Here is a 20995-nt window from a genome sequence, read left to right as displayed (position 1 = left end):
AAGATTAAGCATTGAAAGAAATTAAGATCAGAACAGGTTCAGATGGCAGAGTCAACAAATCATAAATATCATTTAGTGATCTCCACACCTTTTATCAGCAACCAGAACATTTCCAATCTAGCACCAGGAAACGAGATATCCAGGAGGCCGTACTGACTTCACAGGGAATAACTGTGGCTAATTACCCCCAACACCCAGCCCAGGGACAGGGGGATTCACAGCACCACAGCAGATACAGCAAGAAACACATATTCAATACAATAAAAGACCAAGATTAGCTCCAGCGGCAAGGCAGAATTTTTCTTCTTAAATACCAGAAAGACTGTAGTCAAGTAAAACTTTGATTATTTTTTTTTTGTTATCTGTCTGTAAATCATATTTATCACATGAGGATGTGCACTCAAACTTTTGCCCAAATAACTCTGAAAGTCTGCACTATGCAGGGTTACATGAATACTACAGTGAACATCATTAAACAAGTACCAAGTAGTCACAGGATGACTGTTAACTTGAAAAGACACTCATACTCACAGTACATAAAATAAATCATAAATAAAGACTAGAGAGAATGAAGCTATTTTATAGTATCAGCTTTGCATCTTATAGCACCTATCCGCATTTAAAGCCTCACAACTGTATCAGTGATTCATCCCACTCTGGAGCATCATTACAGTGATGGCTACTGATTATAGGGGGAAATTCTTACTTAAGATAACTATTCCAACACAGAAGACTACTCCCACAGAAGTGCCTTATCCCCTCAACTAGAAGCTAGATAAGTTTAACAGGACAAGAAATTAATTTTTTTTTTATCAAGGGTTCTCAGGGACAACAACTTAATACTTAAAGACAAAGTGACTTTAGAGATGTTGAACAGTAAGACCCATTTTAAACTATGCATCAATGAACACAGGGTTTTAAATTCAAGGAGAAAATAACACCCCTGTGCGTTCTGAGCAAATACTCATTAGAAAAGTGACACTTCCACCTTTTATTAATAGATGATTGAAAATTACCCTTTTTAAGATGTGTATAAGGTATTTGGCTGTATATATTATCCAAAGGAGTGCAACCAAGGCATCTGCACTGTATCAGTCAGATCAGCAGGCATCAGCAATGCAATTATTTACATTACAAAATGTCAGGAGAGGTTGTCCCTCCTGAACTCAAACCTTAGCGAACTGGCTTCCTGGCCACTACACATATGGCTGAGGAGAACCTGGAGAAGTTTCCATGCCGACTACAGTGAGACCTGGGGTCTGCAGAACAATAATATAGCCACAAGTTCTGCAAATACGTCTTTTTAAATTTTTTTTTCAAGTATATCAAGTGCTGCTTTTACTGGTGCTCCACATTCCAAGAGACAATTTCATTTCATAGCATCATTCATCCAAAATTAAGTCACGAGTCAATGGCAAAATACCATAGACAACTCAGAAGTAGCACAATCTATGCCAAAGGCAATTTAATTAACGATTTGCATAACAATTGCCAACTCATTAATCTGCATGGAAAGGCCTTTCACAAATTATCTACTTAAAAGTGGATGCTCTCTGTAGTGTTTCAGCTCTGTACTGTTTCCTAATGGATGATAAATGGATAGTAATGATAAAAAAAAGGAGTTTCCTTGATATTAGAGCAGACAAGCATTACAAAGTCCATGCCTACAGACCAAAGTCATCATTAATATCCTGCCAGGGGAATTAGTTTCCCAGCAGAAGTGGGTCCCCTGCTTACTATCATCACATCAAAGCAATCCACAGGTTTCCACAGGAAGTTTGAAGAGGATAAAATAAACAGAGTTTCTTTATAAACCAAACATCTGCAGCAGGTTGAGTCCATGGTTATGGGGAGAGGTCCAGGGTATGCTTAAGAGTGACTCATCAACTGAAGCAAAGATTTGATTTGCCACGAATATCACAGAAAATGATGCTGAGCAAAATAAAGTAACAGATAAACAGCCAAATTGTAATGGCATTTAACTTTGCTGTGCAAAATAAGGACATGTGGCAACTCCTGAGCTGGCAGGGCTTTATTGGCCCCTTCAGAAGAAGCTATCAGATTTGAGGTTTGTTTTAATTTTGATTCCTCCAGTAAATTGCCCTAACCCATTCCAAGCAATTAAGGTCTTTGCAGCTTAGTAAAATGCATTAAGGTATATAGAAAAGCATCTGTTCTTCACTCTCTGCTCTTGTAGGGCCTCTAAGGATGCTGATGCATTAAGGTTGCCAATGCAATATTCAAGTTTTAAACCCTGGGGGGCCTAAGATTCCCTCTCCCTCCTTCCCTCCTAAGGATTTTGCAGTGAAACCTTGCTGTTAAGATGCTTACTAGACCAAGCTCCTTCACATGTTACCTCTTACTCTGCCAGACACATCAGCTAGAGTTTGGCAATCATGAAGCACACGGCAAGATTAGCAGGAACAACATGCAGCTGATCTGAAACATGCTTCCCCATGCAAGACAAAACCAACAGAGACCATCACAGGACACAGAGACACCCACAGCATGCTGCCAGCTGAAGCCACTGCCTCCGACTCGGTCACGCACGAGGAGCCAGGGAAGGGGGAGAAGCTTTGCCATTCCCTTTTTTGGGTTGACCCATTTGGAAAGGTTCATCATGTCAGCAGAACTGTTTTAGGAGAAGGAATTATTTTCACATTCTGAATATCAAGGTTTGATTTTCTCATATATAGTTGGGCAGGGGGATGGTTTTGGGTTTGTCTTCTCCTCCCCGGAAGCCGGAGAGCAGATACACTGCTACAACCATCATGAACTGATGCATCTCCTAGGGTTTCAAGAGACGGATTTTCTATTTTATTGGAAAGGAATTTAAATTTTTACCTTGCTGCCCTAACACAATTTCCATAAATCATCATGTATCATACCACGAAGGAACAAAAAGACCTTTAGTCTGCTACAAGTAGATGACCATATCCAACTGCTGAAGCAGCTTTCCAGATGGAAGGAACCAAAAAAGGGCAAGGGAAAAAACATCAGCATTGTCATGAGCTAATAATACACAAGCAACACCACTGCAGGGCAGAGGAAAGAAGAGGGTAATTAATAGGCTAAATTTAATTTGACTTTGTTTTCTGCTCAGGTCTTGATGCACCTAACAAATTCAAGTGAGCAGCAGCCCTGCACCAGCAACACGTAAGACGCAGATACTCATACTGACCAGCTCAGAGTCATAGCAATAATCATCCCAGCTCTGTCTGAGGGGTTTCTTTGTCATCTGAAAGCAAGGCAGACTGGGTTAAGTAGTGTTCAGACCAAAAATAACTCCCACTACCTGCTCTTTAACCAGGACAGCAACATCAACTTTCCAAATAAAATAATTGTTATTCTGCACAGTCATTCCTTACTTCTATGTTTTTAAGGTAAGATTTATAACGCATCACAGTGCTCTGACTCCTGCTTACAGTGTTTTCAAGACAGTGAGGACCTCATGTAATAAGCTTAATGGATTTTAAGATCCTTTCTTTTTCTCCGTGGTTGGAGAAACCTTTCGTTTACCTAGAGCTGAAGAGCTATTGATGAAAAAAATCACACTGAAGAGCAGATTTTTTGTTTCTACTCTCCACCTCTGCTCTAGACACATAAGTACAATTCTCTGACCGATTAGAACACCACTTGAAAGCTTTTTATCTTTTTACAATCAGAGATGAAGTTGAGGGAATTCAAAGCACATGTCAGTGACCAGTCCCAAGAGGGAGAGACACATGCCACCAGAGCTCCCGGTGAACTTAAAATATGATCTAATCCTGCAAATCACTAATTTCAAAATGGAGAAATGCGAATAGCCAACACAGAAAACATTTAGCAGTTGCAGGGTATGCGATGGTAGGTATACCTGCCTTTGGTATGGGATACGGAGAAGTCATCCAAACTCAGGGGGTAGTTAAAGTAAACTTACTTTTTTAGAACTTTTTTTTTTTAACCTGCTCCCTGCATTTAGAGATCAACAAAATAATAGCACATTTTAGTGAAACACCTGAATAGATTATTTCTCATCTGCAATGCAAAATGCAGGTTTGTTTTGCATAACAGTGTGAACTGAGGAACCTGGGAGAAAGAAAATAATGCCTGACTCAAGGACTGAGTCAGTTCTTGACTTAAGGGGCCTGGTTCAATATTTTACAGCTTTTCAGTTTTACTATTTAATTTTTAATTAAACACTTTAATTTCTGAGCTTGTTCTCTTCCCTTTTTAAGAGGCAGGCATTTCTCTAGGATACATTTAAGAAGCTGCTGTAAACACTCAGGGTCATTTTATAGTTTTCCCCTTTCATGTTTCCAAAGTTTCTTTTCCCATTCCCCCCCATCTGTTTTTCCTTTTTTCTCCTTAATTTCCTTTTTTGCCTTTGCTTATAAAGCACGAGAAAGCTGTTACTGCACTGCTGAAAAGCCTCAATAAGAACCGAAGCCCTGACCACATCTAAAGGAGCCATTTTCCCATAGATGTCAGTGTTAAATGGTCTCTTTAACACTAACCCTAATTATTAACAGTTTAAAAAATATTATAATAAAACCCCTAAAAGTTGTCCACACACTGTGCTCAGACAAGTCCAGAGTCTGCTTCTCTGATCCACTGGACATACATCAGCATCCTTCTCCAGCCTACTTGTCCACCACATCCTAGCTTAGACTAAAATAAATGTTTCAACTTCAATTGCCACATTGCTACTGGCTCTACACACTACGTGCCATTGGATGTATAATTTTACTTTAAATATTAACACCCTTAAACTGCTATTAAAAAAAAAGGACTATAATTAAAAGCAATGTTTTCAACTAACATAAAACTACCGATTGCCCAACAAAACCTGTGAATCTGACAAAACATTAATTGAAACGATCTTGACACTTTCCCACAGCAAAACAGTGGTGCAGATGGTTGTCAAGATCACACCATGTTCTCCATCTAACACCTGAGATGCAGAAAACCTTCAGCTCTTAATATGTTCCTCATTCATGCAAATGTCCTGATCCTGCTAAGAATGGGTGGGAGTTGTTAATATTACAATAGATTTGGCTTTGATAGCCCACTCTAAAAATCTTTAAACAGCTCCGGGTAATTGAGACTTATTCTGGAGTTAAATTACATTTCTAGAAAGATTAGAGGCTATTTGGGTTGCACTGTGCATACAAGTTTCTCTCCAGCTTATGCGTTAAATCACTCTTTGTTGCTAATCGTGTTTCAGCTCCAAAAAAATTGCAATTAGTTACAATCAACATATAACCTAACTACTTCTTCCACATATTATGGGTTTTTTTCTTTTTGAGAAAAAAAACAGTAAAGTCTCTATTCACAAACATCAGCGAACAACTGCATCTTAAATGCCTGAAGTAAATCAGATTTTCCCAAGTATGAGGTTATTTGGCCATCGTTAATGCCTCACTCATTTTTAATTCACATGTCAGTGGTTGCTGTGTTGCTATTTATATTAAATTTATTATCTTGTTAAAATTAAAGGATCATGCTAAAAGCCAGCCATGAAGCTACAGAATTAGGACTACCTCATGCAAGACATTATAGCCTGAAGAGCTACTAGTATCACACATTTTCCCCTTTTCTCCTACTCAGCAGACAGATGTTAATGAGCAAATGACATTCACACAAATAACAGATATATTACGTACTGTTTCTCCCTTCAACAATCAAAACAATATATTTAACATATCCCAGGACAAAAAATGGAAAACACTGATTTACTCCCCCCTCATACTATCAGGTATTAAGATTGCCAATGCAGAATGATTTCCAATGAAAGAAGGCTGCCTATAGAGCATCAAGACAACCCTTTTTTACTACTCCACACATTTTCTTTATCAGCATTAAATATCAGCAGTTGAAAAGGCAAGACCATGTATTGTATTTCTCTATAGTATTCCTACCTGGTTGAGGTAATGATATTCCTCAGGCTGCTTCAGATGAAATGCTGATCTCTCTTCCTCGCTTGCTCCTGCCAGGAGGTAATAAAATACATGGTAGTTCCTGGTGACAAAAAAAAATAAATGATCTTAGACTTCAAAATAAACAGCAGCATTAAGCAGAGAAGCACACGTACACATCACAACCTGACTTTCCAGCTTCCAAAAACTCAGACATGAGCACTGTTTAGAAATGGCCCATACCCACTTTGCAGGGATGTAGAAGATTAAATTAAGTAATGGGGAATGAGTTCCCCCTTTTCCATTCAAGGACATCCAGTGCTCCAGAACATACTTAAAAGAATTCCTAGCTGACACCAACACGTTTTCTCTCATAAACATGTGCAATGCCTACATATTTATTAGAATCAAAACAACGTATTTACTTGCAATGCAGAAATTATTAATACCATATTACTGTTAAAAGTAATGATGTTGCGGTTCTGTAAGACAGAAAGGGAAAACCTTCAATTTTTACAGCTACACAAATATTAAAAATACTTGAATACTACTAGGACTAAAACAACCTTAAGTGAAACTCCTCTTTTGCTTCAAGACAACTCTAAGACTAATGCTAAGAGCGTAGCAGTACTTCTAAAGTTAAAACTGCTTTTATGCTGGATGTTTTCCAAGAGAACAGAGTTTAATCATTTTGCAACACCCAAGAGTATATTTGTCAAGGCTTATATGCTATTTAGCTTCGGAATCAGCCCATGAGCATTCAAGAAAATGTCTCGCACATGTGTCTCAAAGGAAACAGACAGAAGTGCCAAGAGTTGAAAGACAACTAGAAGCAGCAAATTTATTTAAAATCAGAGTAATAATTCCTGAGAGAGGAATATGTAGCAAACCGTATGCTGCAATTAGGGATGAACAATTTGCTTAAATTTGTTGTCTATATAAATTTAGCTTTTTCTAGGGACCCTTCTGATGGCTTCAGTGTGTTAAGACCTGTAAGACAAAAGTAAAATACTATCTCCTCCCCCACCCAATTAGATATTAAATAGCTCACAAGTTGCGTAAGAAAGCAAATGGTACATAATGATCCATATGACATGAATCATAAAGACAATGGAAAATATAAGTCAAGGACCATCAATAAAATACTGGAGTTTATTTATCCTGGGTCACACATTCCTCCCTAAACAGCAGAACATAAAATGCAACGTTTATCTTTGAAGCAGAGAGTTAGGAGCATGAAAATCCTGATCCGCCCACGCCAGCTCATACAGGGTTGTAAGCTATCTGTGCCATGCTATCGGCACATATAGAGGTCAAAACAAACCTTGCAAGCAAAATACAGGCACGTACCGTTCGTTGTGCTCCTGATAGACTAGTCTTGATTTCTCCAGGAGGTACTTTTCAACATAAGCTCTGGAAGGTAAAAATAAAAGCGTTATTCATTGACCCAACATTCAACTTAAATGAATACGGCTTTACCAGGAGTTTTCAGTCTTAGTACACCCCAAAGAAAGTTTCAGCCTTGTTTCACTTAGTTATATAAATTTCTTCCTAGGCAGAACAAACCCAATATTATGTTTGGCTTTTGAGGTTTTTTTGGTTTGATACAAAGCCAACACTAACTTGGATATGAAAAACATGATCTCAGATGCGTTAGCCTATGGGCTGGGAGCACAGAGGGAAATTTTGACAGCAACGAAGAATCTCAGATACCTATTTAATCCAAAGCCAGCAAAATAAAATTGCTTGCAGACCAAGATTTGTGCACGCAAGAACTGCATTTGGGTGCAAAAGTTTGCAAGATTAGATTTAGCTGCGGTCCCCAAATCACCGTTCCCTCTTGCAGAAGAGCCACTGCTCAACAAAACCTCAGGTTGTTAACTTGTGGCTATGGTCAAAAAATAAACAATTGCAAAAGCTACTTATTGGAGTTTACACATTATCCTAAGAGCCTCCATAATAAACATGCTTAATTTATATATTAAAATACTTTTTTCAAGCTTGCAGAGCTAAAACAAGCTTTAACAGGATTTTTTCTTCTAAACAATACCAACGAGTAATGACAGGGATTTAGAAACTGGAGTTATAATTGGCAGTTTTGATGACAGAGCTGTGCTCTTCCAGCTACAGGCGCCCAGTGACGTGGCACCGACATTAGCAGCCACGTGTGAATCGGGAAACTCAATGAACCTTGGGCATGGAGAGACAAGGAGGTGCCTCTACACTCGCTTCTCCACCACAGTCTCCAGACAGACCTATTCATTACTTGCATCTCAGTAATGCCCCCCTCCTTTCACTAAAAAATATAGAAAAATAAATCATTTGGACATGCTGCAGAGGTTTTGTGACAATGCTTATAGCAGCTCTTAGGAGAGCTACTGGAAATGGCACATCCAACCCCCACTGGGGTGATCTTGCTGGACAGGAGGAGTAAAGCCAGCCAGCCAGCCAAGCAGTACTATTCCTCTGTGTGATGTGCACCAAAAAGGTTTATTCTTGTTTATTCCCTGCAAGGAAGCTGACTAGAGTTTATGGATACTCCTTGCCAACAGGATTTTTTGTATCCCCTTTCTAACCTGAAACCAATTTTTCCTTTCCAAGCTACGCCATAAATTCTCTGCAGGTTCAGTGAACAGAAGAGAAAAAAGGTACCAGAGCGTCCCAGATCAGAGCTCCAGCCCTGGGAGCAAGGGTACATGCTGCTGTAAGACAACCTGGATCACATCCACCGCCCCTGGCATTTCAACCCTTCCCCTGTGATGTCTGCTCTTATCACAGACGCCCACACACACCCATTAAAAAAAAAAAATAAAAAATCACTCACGTAGTAATTCAGGTTGAAAAGGTTCCAGAGGTCATCTGGTCCAAACCAATATTTAAATCAGGGCAATTTTATTTTTTTTGGTAGATATAGCTAAAATGATATTTTGGTAAAACACACCCTTGCTTAGTGCAAAGGTGATAATAAATACATGTCCCAAGAAGAACATACATCCCTTCTTGCAACAGGACAGTGAAAAACCCCACCAATTCAGGTATAAAAAAAGTAGATGTCTCCCAATGTTTTCTTTTTATTTACTGTTGTCAATTATGACAAATCTACCTTTAAGAGTAAAGAAAAGAGTTCTAGGAGTATGATTTTGTGCAAAATACTCATTTATTCATGCTACAGAGCCTGTACTTAGCATCCTAGGTAACATCATCTGAAATCTGAGACTGAATTTCATATACGAATACCAACATGCAAAACACCCAGGCAGAGACTGTTTGAAAGCACCAGCTCATGGTGCTTGAGATACAGCCTCATGCCACCACGCAGATTTACCACCACCCCAGTGCACTGTTGTTTTTAATTAAAATGTCTCCGATCTAGCTCTTCTGCAATTTTATGGAGCATGTCAGATGTTGAGGCTTTTGATCATCATATAGGACTGAGCAGGTTGCAAAGACCTTCCTCCAGAACTCGCTTATCACTCAACAGGACATAATAAATTCATACAGCCTTATGGGAACACACTTAACCGTAGCCATTGCTCATGCTCCATCAATTTTAAAGACATCTTCAAAGACTTCATTTCATGGGGCGGGGTTAGCTGCTACTAAATCTCTTCGCTGTTGCGCCTCTTAAGTTTAAATCTGCTTCAAGTTTTGGGTCATTATATTCACAGGGTTTGTAAGCAAATATCCAACTGCTATTTTCAGCCTCCAACCACAGCAAAATTCCGATTTAGGGCTGCAAATTACAGTTATATTAACAAAGCAAATAATATGCAAAATACAGGATAACTGACTCGGGCTGTGCTTCAAATCTATGCAAAGTTTTTAAAAAAATAAAAATACTTGTGATCTTCTCTGTAAGACTATGGAAAAAAAACCTGTGGTCTCGTATGCCAGGAACAGCTCACAGGGTTTTTTAGGTGTCTTTATTTTCATAGAGGCAACACGGCAAAGCTCATCGCAAAGTACAGTCACATCGCACCATGCAACCGAAGACCAAGGAAGTTATTTTTTTTAAAGACAAAATATCTCTTATTTTATGGACTTGAGTATACAATGTTACTTGCATCTATCTGCCAAGTATAAATAGAGGCCACTTCCATCAAGCTGACATAGCATGCCAAGATAATATATTAAGGCATTTGTTGGATTCTTGTTACCCTGTATTTCAGTAGGCATTAAAAAAAAATAAAAAATGAGGCTTATCCTTTTAAGAAAGCTGTTCACCAGAAACAAAGAAAAAGAACATCAGATTTGACGCAGGATGAAAAAACAGCGGGAAGGTACACAGAGTACCCAAGCTCATTTGAAAAATTAATGGAAGCTATTTGTGTGATACTGTTCTGGTGGAAAATAGGAAAGGAAAAAAAAAATTAAAAGCAGTTCTCTAAAATAACAACGAAGTCCCAGCAAGACATCTCTTAGCTAGCTGCAGAAATTATATAACCCCTGGAATACCACTTCTACTCTTCCTTTTTCCAACTGAGTTAATTAACCTGCACAAAAAGCAGAGTTAACAAAGCCCTGCTCATCCAGAGCTAGCCAGAGAGAAACCCAGGCTTCGATAAGCCCACCCAGCAGGTTTCATCCATAGGCTTCCAACCATGCAGCACTTCTGCCGCAGGCCACCCTGGGGGAAGGAAGGTTTGAGTTGCAGTCCCACGAGCTTTGGGTAGCAGAAGAGATGTTGAAATAAACTGTGCAGAACCACGGTGGAGACAACATCTCCTTGCAATGGCCCGGGAGAAAAAAAGAGGCCCTAACTGGTCAAGGGGTGGGTTAAAGAGAGACTCCATGCTAGGGGGGCAGCAGCATATGGGGAATAAGACAATGATGAAAAGTTCGGCTGCATCCCCTCTAACACCATTCAGGCAGCTGGAGATCAAACCCCCCCTTGGCTTTCTCTTCCCAAGACCGAGCACAGCCAGGTCACCCAGCCTCTATGTCCTGCTGTGTGCTCCAGCCCTCCCACCCATCCTCGCCAAAACATTCCCCTTTTCTGCCTTAACTGCCATCTTAAGAGGAAAAGTTCCATTTCAGTTTAATTACAAAGTTGACATCATTATTAAGGAGAGCTCAGCTGGCTTAAAGCCAGCTCAGGTGTAGTCTCACTTCAATGTGCAGCTCAGACATGCCAACATTTTCATACAAATGGATTTAAATATGCTAAAAAATATATATTTTCTTCCCCTCCTTCTCCATTTTGGGAAACATACAGGCCAAAAAGAATTAACCTTCTTTTCCATGTACCCTCTACAACAGCCTATTTAGTCAGTTGTGCAGGTAAGAGTATGTACAGCATCTCCAACCTGACCCCCACTTACCCTCGCACAGTGCCAGTCTCCTGGTAATTCACTTGAATAAATTTCCCAAAGCGACTCGAGTTGTTGTTATGTGCTGTTTTTGCATTTCCAAAAGCCTGTGAAAAAAGAGCGATACCATCATTAAGTCTGAAAAGCCACTGCCTCACCTTATTTATATGCATGTCACTAAAATTAACTTTGGGAATTTTGCTGTCATTGTATAATTACTAAAAAGCATATGGTGAAAGTTAGTTGAATTGTCTACAAAATAATACAATGAGCTTCTGGAGACCATATCCATTTCCAGTTTGGTATTCAGGAAGGGCAGATAAACACTGCTTAAAAATAAAGCATTAGCCATACAAGAGAGATTTAATATTTGAAGTTATAGTCTATATTAAGTCTGTGCTTTATTCATTTAAATAAACATAAAAGTACGCTGCTTGAACAAGACTAAATTTTAATGAGCTAGAGAAAGCTGCTTTTTAATTATATATGGAATTAGGGGGGAAAATGCTTTGAAGGCTACCCAGATGTTAGACAATGTCAAATATAGCACCCGCATAACAGCGTATTTTCAGCATTTCAGACACTGTCGTTTTCAATATGCTGCTGTTGTTCTTCCAAAATCAAAATGCTTTTAAGTCGTTATTATGCAAAGCTTTTATTAAAACCCTGCCTTACCAAGGCATGTAATAGAAAGTCATTTACTGCCATTTAAAAGAAATCTCTGGACAGAAGAGCTATTGGAAACCTGTAAGAACTACAGCTCAGCTTCCCTGAAAATGGATATTTTCAATTGTGCCTAAATCACTTCTATAATAATCTGGCCCACAGTGACTGAATCCGTCAAGTTGCCAGGTCCAATTAAGGTTTCATTTATTAAACCAGTTTCATAATCATTCACCTTTTCTTCTAAGCCAAACTTATTTAAGGTTATTATACACAAGATAATTTCTAAGTGTTTTTTGTGTATAGACGTCTGTATTGAGGCTTAATATCAGAGCTCAGCTCCAAGCTCCCAATAGATTTATTCCCTACTCAGCTATTTATTAGAAAGGATTAAAAGGGCTTTACATCTATAATCTGAAGGTTTTCAAATGACCTTTCAGATTTAACTTTGCAACTAAAAGCAAAAAATAAAGGTCAAATTAAACAAAAACTTGGTGGAAAGGCATTCGACATCTTCAGTACCTGTGTGATGCATACTGTCACATCTACTTTTACCTTCCCAGGCAGATTATTTAGCAATCTAGTTAAGATTTAATGATTTAAGAACCAAAGAAGGTTTGCTAGCAGAGTAACGATGTGATCTTTCTCCCCCTATTTGAATACAAGAATTTGTTTAAACTCAAGCTGTTGCATATGAATTCACCTTGGTTGACTCAAACAAGTTCTGGGATATCTGAAACCTGCTGAGCAAGCAGATTATCCTTGAGAGATGACTTCAGACACACAACTAAGGAACATTCCCCTGCAGAGGTTTCACATCATCTCAGGTTGCTCACATTGTGTTTTCTGCTTATTCCACACCCCACACCCCCCTGCATCCAGCATCCCTCCCCTCTACCCCACCCTCCAGCAGGCATGGAAGATGCCCACATCTTCAGGTGACCACTGAGGACCCCAAAGCCCCTGGCAATGAAAATCCAGGCATCCTCTCCCCGAAAACAAGCATTTTGGCATTGAAAGACAGGCTATTTAGCATTCCCAAAGGACGTACCTGTCCTTCTTCAGCTATTTCAGCAAGCAGAGACACATCAAGAAGTTTATACGCAGAGTATGTTGATATTCAATAAAAGCTAGTGCATCACCATATATTTAGATAGTTGGTTTAAATTAATTACATTACAAGCTCTTCCCTGCATAAGGACCACCCATAATCTAAGACTTCATCTTAAGGCAATAAAGATACATTTTCTATACACACAATTAACATTGCTCACTTGAGAACAAATGCGCCAGCAGCGGCAATATGAACGTGAACAGACCGAACAGAAGCCCTATTTTAATCATCTTTCCATATAATTTAATAAAGAATTTAAGCAAAAAACAGAAGTATTTTCTGGTTCAGTTCCCTGTGCTTTTATCTTAAGTAATAACTCACAGAGAGAAATAAGGTCTGTTTATTAAGATTTCTTTGGGAAAACCCTTGTCCAGGAATATTTTTTTTTATTCTGTAACAAAGAACATTTAAATTCAGGAGAAAACATTTCAAATATAGGAGTGGGGAACGGTGAGAGTCCTCTTTTTGTTTTAACAAGCTTTTCTCTAGATTAACACGCCAGACCATATTATATTTTATAACCCAAACACCTACAGAAGTCATAACCCATAATTATCCCTCTTTCATGCATTTTTCTTTATTGCTGATGTAAATGAGAAAGCTCCTTGGATCATGTCCGGTTAAAACTTCAGGCTGACTCGATGGCAAAGGCACACTGGTGAAGGGCCAAGAAGTAGCTAAAGAAATGCCTGGTGTTTAACTTGAGACAACTTAATATGTTTTTGTCCGGTTTACTTACCATGTTTCTTTAGCAGAACTATTGGGCTATAAAAAAAAAGTGCTGTTAATTCAATTTATGCATGCCTAATCTATATATACTTGAACAGAACACCATGTCCTTCTGCAGCCAGGGCATAATATAATAGTTCAGCCTCAGAAAACACAGAGTTACAGCTACTTCCCTAAAACAAATTATCTTCTGTTCGTATTATTTCCCTTTACTGACTCATTGATTCAAAGCTGCTGAGCAGCTCAACGGACAAAACTCCGTAACAGCATTCCTAAAATTCTCGGGGAGACCAAAGCTTTTACTGGCCAGGGCTCAACATTTTGAAGGAAACAAAATTCAATACGTTCCTCTGTAGGGGCTGAGCATCCCTCTGGACCTGGTGCTGGTGATTCAACCATTTAGAGAAGGCAGAGAAATGAGCAGCTCCATTCCTCCTGCCTCCTACAACCCTCCTGCACAAAGAGACGCTTATTGTGGACAGCAGGGAAAAAAAAAAAAAAGAAAAATAACAGTTTCAAGGCTAAATACTTCACGTTTCTCCTCGCCTGATCCTGAAGGCTCCTGGTCTTTTCATTGTGGACTGAATATTAATGCAGTCTGGATTAGCCACAGATTACAGCAGCAATATTTTAACGTCTTTCCTGAAACAATGTTATTTTCCAAGCCCCTGCATCTAGGAAAACACACAGTGATTTGTTCTCATTTGGCAATAGAATGCTGTTATATAGGTAATCCTAACTGAATGTCGTTCCCCTATACAATAACAGTGGTATTCTTCCCTAAAGTAATAGCTGTGTTTGCCTATAGAATAACAGTTTCTGCAGTGAAAGTACCAGTGGAAATACGTGCCTTTGCTTACATATTTAAGGTCCCCAGCCCTGCCCTTCTCAAATGAGCCTCTAGCACTCACCTTTAGAGGGCAAAATAAATATATCATTTGGTCTTTGCTATATAGAAAGAGAAATGTATTAATAGACAAGAGTTTTTAAATGCTTTCCCATCTACTTGAAATGTAAGTTTAATTTTTTTAGAAAGCTATACCATGAATATATCAGAAGAAAAGCAAACTGCTCAAATCTCAATATGGGCTATGACATTGTGGACACTTATATTAATGTTATATTCCATTGTGGGGCACTGAAGAGACTGGGAGCAAGATTTAGTCATGCTCATTTATGCTAGGGACAAGAAATAGGTCAATATCAGACAAGAGACTGCTGGAAGGCTTGTATTCCCTTGTTTACTGTGAATTTTGGAGTTCATGAATCAAATATACTCATAAAGCATGAATGACTTGTAACTGTATAAGCAAGGTGGAAACTGAAAGCATTAGCCAGCAATATAGCAGCCAGGGAAATAAAACACTCGTCTGAACTTATACAACTGAAGAGAATATTTGTGAATTCAAATCTTTGCATATATAGGTGCTGGTAAAAGACAAGAGGCGTGCAGAGTCCATACCATGCCCAAAAAGCCCAAGCCCTAATGCACAGGGACTGCACTGAAGATGACAGCACAGAAAAAGTCCATTTATCAACAAACGACATAAACACAAGGCCAGGACCAGAGTCAGATGGATGCAACACAAATGTTGTAACAGCGAGGATGCAATGCATGTGTGTCAGATGTGCATTCACATGCTTTACCTACAGCTTCTGTTAGAAAAGCCCAGAGTATGCTTCCACAAAGAGGTGGTGTTAAACATAATCTGTAATTTATTTTTAGATTTGAAGGCTACTTTTCCCAATATTCTATACATTATGATCAATTTTTTTATTTTTTTTCACAAATACCATTATTCCAAAAGTAAGAAAAGACAGAGGGGAAAAAATAGCACATTGAAATTTTGTAATATTATTGTCTCTTTTTATTTGACCAGGGCATTCACTGGCTTTTTAAGTAATTCTTTTTAGTTACAAATTCCTTTCTGCATCTTGAAATGTGAAGAGCTAGATGAGAACCATCTTTTTTGCTTGTTTTCATTCAACTTGCAACCAAGCTCCCAGTACTGTTCTTGTGCTGTTATATTGCTTTTAAATAGAAATATATTGAATTATGGCCAGAACATAAAATGCGTCTAGACTACTTAAGTTAAAGCCTTGCTAAATCCCTTCTCATTATTGAGTTGCCCTGGGAAGTATTTTTTTTTAAATCCGCAGCTCACCGCCTGATAAAACCTATCAACCTGCATGGGGCTGCTAAAACTATACCACTTTCACATGCATCTCCCAATTTTTGTTTCCATACGGAGCCCTAAAAGCCACCTCTATGCAGCAGGGACCATGATACCTGAATAAGCACCTAAATAGTATTACCAAAGCCAAAAAGTATGACCTGCAATTTGAATTGTTGCAGGATAAAATAGCATTTATGTGACTCCTTCAAGATACTGTTCTGCACAGCCAAGCAATAATACTGAATATTTTGTTTCTAGCAGTTAAATGCAAGTTCAAGTGCTGACACCTTGTTCTATAATTCTCTTGTTTGTGGCTAGATGTTCTGTGCTGCCTAACAAAACCGTCGACGCTTTTATGGTAAAAAGAGCCAACCACAAAGTATTTATAGTGTTCATGCAGCAATGCTCGAGCAGAGCTCTCACTGAGAATGACCTGCAACCCTTACCTGCCAAACACCAACCTTTAAAATCTTTTAAATATTTCTCCTTCCTTACTCTTTTCTTCAACAGGCCACTGGAGCACACTGCAGAGCCAAACCCCAATTTTCCATTTCAAACCACAAAAATGACAAAGCAGTTTAAACGTAAGGTCTATAATATGACACTTCTTGGGTTTGTGGTTTGTTGGGGTTTTTTGTATTACAAGTTGATGTTTTTCTCCAGCATTTTAGAGAGAATTTCTCCAGGCTGTTGACATGAGATGACTTTGAATGGCAAGTAGGAGTTTTAAAAGACTACATACACACATATGTATCTAAAATCTGCAAGTCTCTCAACATATCAGGATTTCTAGACCAATTCACTTTTCTAAGGTATTCCCCCTCAGCGTAACCCCCCCCATTTAGTTGATAACCCCCATGCATCTCCTCATTGGCAATAGCTACAACACACAGAAGGTTGCATGAAATAAAACAACTCTATTTTTAAAAGCAAGGTATTTACGAAGTTCCAGCTGCTGCTGTACTACAAGAAAAATTAAAAATATAAATGAAAATAATAATTTAAAAATAATACTAGATCTGTGCTTTCCTTCCTTGCAATACAAGTCTGTTGCAGGTACAAGAAATCAGAAGCCCTCTAACCCCTGTAGGCCCTCCAGCAGCTGGAGGGTCAAAGGTGCTGGTGATCTGATTCACTGTGGGAACACAGCTCCCCACCAAGCCAAGAAACAGCAACTGCTCTGGGACAAGACGCTGAGCCACTTGATGTGCTTTGAGCACGGATGGACCAGATGTCCTCTGGAGGTCCCTGCAATCCTCAACTGTTCTATTTATTTATTTAAATTAGGTTTCAAGTATCTAGCTATCTTCCCCACCATTCTGGTGCAAAGAGAACAGGGACATGAAAGTCACGTCTCAAACACATTGCCAAGAACAAAATCCAATCCTATGCTAGGCTTGGATAGCAAACCGCAGCAGAACATCTCTTCTATGATGTTTGCTTTCTGTAGTGTCTCCAATTCACATGGGTTTTTGCTTACAAGCTTCTCAAAACCATGTAGGTTTCTGTTTCTTCCTACAAAATTAGTAACATAGCTTTTTAAGCTGGCACAGCAACCAAAAGACATAACCCTGACCTTTCCTTGCTTTTCATGCCCCACCACAGAACCTTTCAAGTACACAACCTGCAAATACTTGAGATGGGGCAAGTCCAAGACACCTGGGAAGTGCCGATGAGATCCTTCCTCTCCCTCCTGTCCATATGGACCTTATGGAGGACAGGTCCATACAGACAGGCTTGCAAAGACTGCTCAAAGGTCCAAAACCACATTTAAGGGGTCTCCCCACTCCAAACAAACATATAATTTGTTGCATTTATGAAGGTTAAACCCCTCTTCACTCCACTGTCAATGATGGCACACCCTTCACTACGCAGAATTAAACTCAGCCATTCTTTCAATATAGGCACATCAAATACCTTGTTTCAAAATTACAATTACTGTATGGCAGCCAAGTGAGTTCTACCATGTTAACAGACATACCTTTTGTAATTTAACTCATGTATAAAATAGTACTCTCATGATACAGGCTATGAAACATCTTTTTTAATTAATTTGTTGTTTTTGTTACAGATAGTTTATGCCAACTCAAAATGTCTTACCATTGTGAAACATCTACACTAAATCTACCTGGCCACACCAAAACTGAGACTGCTCAAGGGCAGCAGTTCCCCCCTCCACTGAACAATGTCACCATCCTGGGAGAGAGCTATTAACCAACAAATCTTTTGCAGCCATTAGGCTTAAAGTACAGGGTCAGCTAAAACCATCTGCCTTTGTGCATTCAGAGTTCACACTCCTTATACAAATACAGGACAGCGCTGATGTGGATAAGATTTTGGGGTTAATTTAATTGACTAAAAGAAGTGCCAGTGTATGTAATGAAAATATCAAGAACGCCATTAAATACACTTATGAAGTAAAATGCCCTAGACAAAGTACTATAAAAGTCATTACAACATGCACTTGTTTGGGAGATTTAAAGCTCTGCTGACGCAGGTGCTCTATCAGCTATGTAAGAAATAGGATTTAGCGTCTGCATTCCTGGCAAGCGCTTTCAACGTTGGCAGAATATTACTCATTTTCCGATACTCAAGCACAGGATCAGGCCATTGCAGCTTCTTCCTTTTAAGCCATGCTCTGGAAAAAAGGAATTACCACGTAACCACGACGCCACAAAATAAAACCTCCAAACCAAACCAAAGCCTCCTACCTAAGTCCTCTTCCTGAATGGGGACAGTTTTCCTACGCAAGTGCTGTAATGGGAAAAAAAACATGGCTAAGCTGGCAGACAGTCATCGGCAAACGCCAGTACAGATGGATCTGGAGGCAGAGGCTGCCAAATCCATAAGGTCTGGCTCACAACCCTGATCCTCTGCTCATATGTTTATTTTTTTATGCGTAGGGTGGATGGCCCTGGGAAGAGCAGCCAAACGCACATGTTTTCCAGCAAACTTGCATACATCAGCCAACAAACGCCTTGGTAGAAAAAAAGATCTTCAGCCCAAGTTCAGCTTCAGGTTCACAGAAATATCCCAAAATGAAGTTGGGAAGCTCAGTGTTATTACTGTGGTCTCTCCAGCCCAGGGTATGCTTACAACTCCCAAAAGTTATATTCTGCAGCCAAAGAATAAACTTTACTACAGCAGATGCAGATACAAATGTGTGACAGGTCCCAGGACCAAGCAAAATCTCCTTAATTGGCACTTCAATTTATTTTTTCATACTGATAGAGAAATAAGATAATCAGAGCAATAAAAGGACCAGCTGAAAACAAGTCATGGCTTAAGGAGAAGATTTTTACACTCCCTCAGTAGGCAACACAAGTACTGTAAACAAGCACTACAGCAGAAAGAAAAAGCACTAATAGAATATTGACAGATAAAACCCCCTTGATCTATATTTAAAGTAATTACCAAATAGGTGATATTATATATTACGACATTTTTCCTCACCTTGCATCATCTGTTTTTGCAGAGCTAGACTAAGTACAGCAACACATCACAAAGAGCTGATGCTGGAATTAAAAATTCTCTGTAGTTGCTAGAAATAACCCCACAGCGTATCAGGACCACAGCCGACTTCCTTTATTTAAAGTCTTACGGCAACCAACACGTCGCTCGAGCTGAGCAGATGCAGCGCGCACAGCCCCAGGACTGGCCTTTTTCTCATGGCTGAGGCTTCTGCGCCTCCAAAGCTGCTGACCACTCACGTCTCACCTGCTGTGAAGCGAGAAGGTGACTTCTCCATTTCAACAACCAAATGTTCACGTGTTTCAGAGCTCTGCAGAAGACTGAGGTAAACTGCTGCCTCCAAAGCATCTCCCACAGCTTTTCAGCAGACTGAGCGCTACAGGCAGCTGTAAGAAGGCAGTTCTCACCCGCAGCTTCACACACTTTCGAAAGGAACACTGTTTGGGTCTTTCTGGCCAGGAGCATGTTGTCTTGAAAACACTGATGTTTCAAACGATACAACACAGCATCCTAAACCAAGCACTGTTTTTTAAGACATAATTTCATTATGCAAAAACATCCATGCAGGAGACTACCTTCCCTTAGGCCAACATTGTAGGACAACACGTTTTGTCGTATGCGATCTCTTATCTCTGGCGCTTTCTGACAGCCCTAGTAGCACTCTGAAGTGTTGCTGAAGCTGTGACTCACTTGTTTTAAGAGCTGGTGATGATGACAGGCTGGTATCGCCAATGGCTCACTCAAGCCCAGGCTGCAGCTCTTGCTGCAACACTGCTTGCTTTGGGTGGTGGAACTGTGGACCTTCAGCCAAAGGGCAGGTCTGAAAACAAGCCATCAAAGTTTGGGGAGGTCTTCTTGAAGAGAAGTATCTCCAATGCAATGCCAACCTCAGCTGGAGCCCAGAGCCTCTGCCTAGAAATGAAACATCACCCACCCGCAAGAGTCTCATCCCTTGGAGAGGCATTTCCACCACCTTCCATCCCCTCCTCACCGACTATCAGCCTCTAATTTAGGAAGAGACCCCTGGTTTGGTACAACCCTTGGTACACCCTCCAGCCCCTGGAGGAAGCCTCTCAAAGTCCCTTCAAACCCCTTTTTTTTTTTTCCTTGTTTTGAATATAATAATTCTACATGGGGCCATAAATGTTCAGAAACCAAGTTTCAACTTCCCACTGCATACTTGGATAGCCAAAAAAATGCTTAAAAAAATTGAAGCATTTACTGCTCTCAGCCCGATAGAAGTTTTCCTGCAGTTTGTCACTAAAATCAATGTCACCAACCAAAACGCAGGAGAAAGTGTCCCTGCTCTAACGCCTCCCATCTGGAACCACTTAGCAAAGGCACAGAGCCCTCATGTATATTTTACACACTTTTTTTTCCTGTTTTTCCCAAGAGAAATATGTGTAATGAAGAAAAACAAAAACACGTTAGCAGCAACAAAAACATACCACTGTAACACAAGACCCAGCTTGGCTTCTGCCTGTGTTATCCTTCCTCTTAGACCTCAGCTACTTTCTGCGAGTTAACAGACAAAAAATAATGCACACCCTCCCCTCAAAAAAAAAAAAGTCAGAGCTCTGCCATTAAATCAACACAATAAACCTCACATTTGTTTTCTGCCATGTAAAATACTGC

General features: G+C 39.6%; 1 protein-coding gene across 10 annotated transcripts in view; it reads right to left on the bottom strand.

The window, feature by feature from the left end:
* Nucleotides 1–20995, bottom strand: part of MYO9A (myosin IXA) — a 184219-nt gene that overhangs the window by 107930 nt on the left and 55294 nt on the right. For 9 of the 10 annotated variants that reach the window (XM_055818976.1, XM_055818992.1, XM_055818987.1 and 6 more), the window contains 4 exons: nt 11219–11313; nt 7248–7310; nt 5901–6000; nt 3182–3238 (listed from right to left, as the gene is read on the bottom strand). In XM_055818976.1, coding sequence (XP_055674951.1) covers nt 3182–3238; nt 5901–6000; nt 7248–7310; nt 11219–11313 — 315 coding nt within the window. The remainder of the gene's footprint in view (nt 1–3181; nt 3239–5900; nt 6001–7247; nt 7311–11218; nt 11314–20995) is intronic. The other variant, XM_055819003.1, reaches the window with a different exon arrangement.

Source organism: Falco peregrinus, chromosome 1, assembly GCF_023634155.1.
Source record: "Falco peregrinus isolate bFalPer1 chromosome 1, bFalPer1.pri, whole genome shotgun sequence".
In the NCBI taxonomy this organism is placed as follows: domain Eukaryota; kingdom Metazoa; phylum Chordata; class Aves; order Falconiformes; family Falconidae; genus Falco; species Falco peregrinus.
Note: the sequence above shows the minus strand (reverse complement) of the source record. Positions and strands in the feature narration are given on the sequence as shown.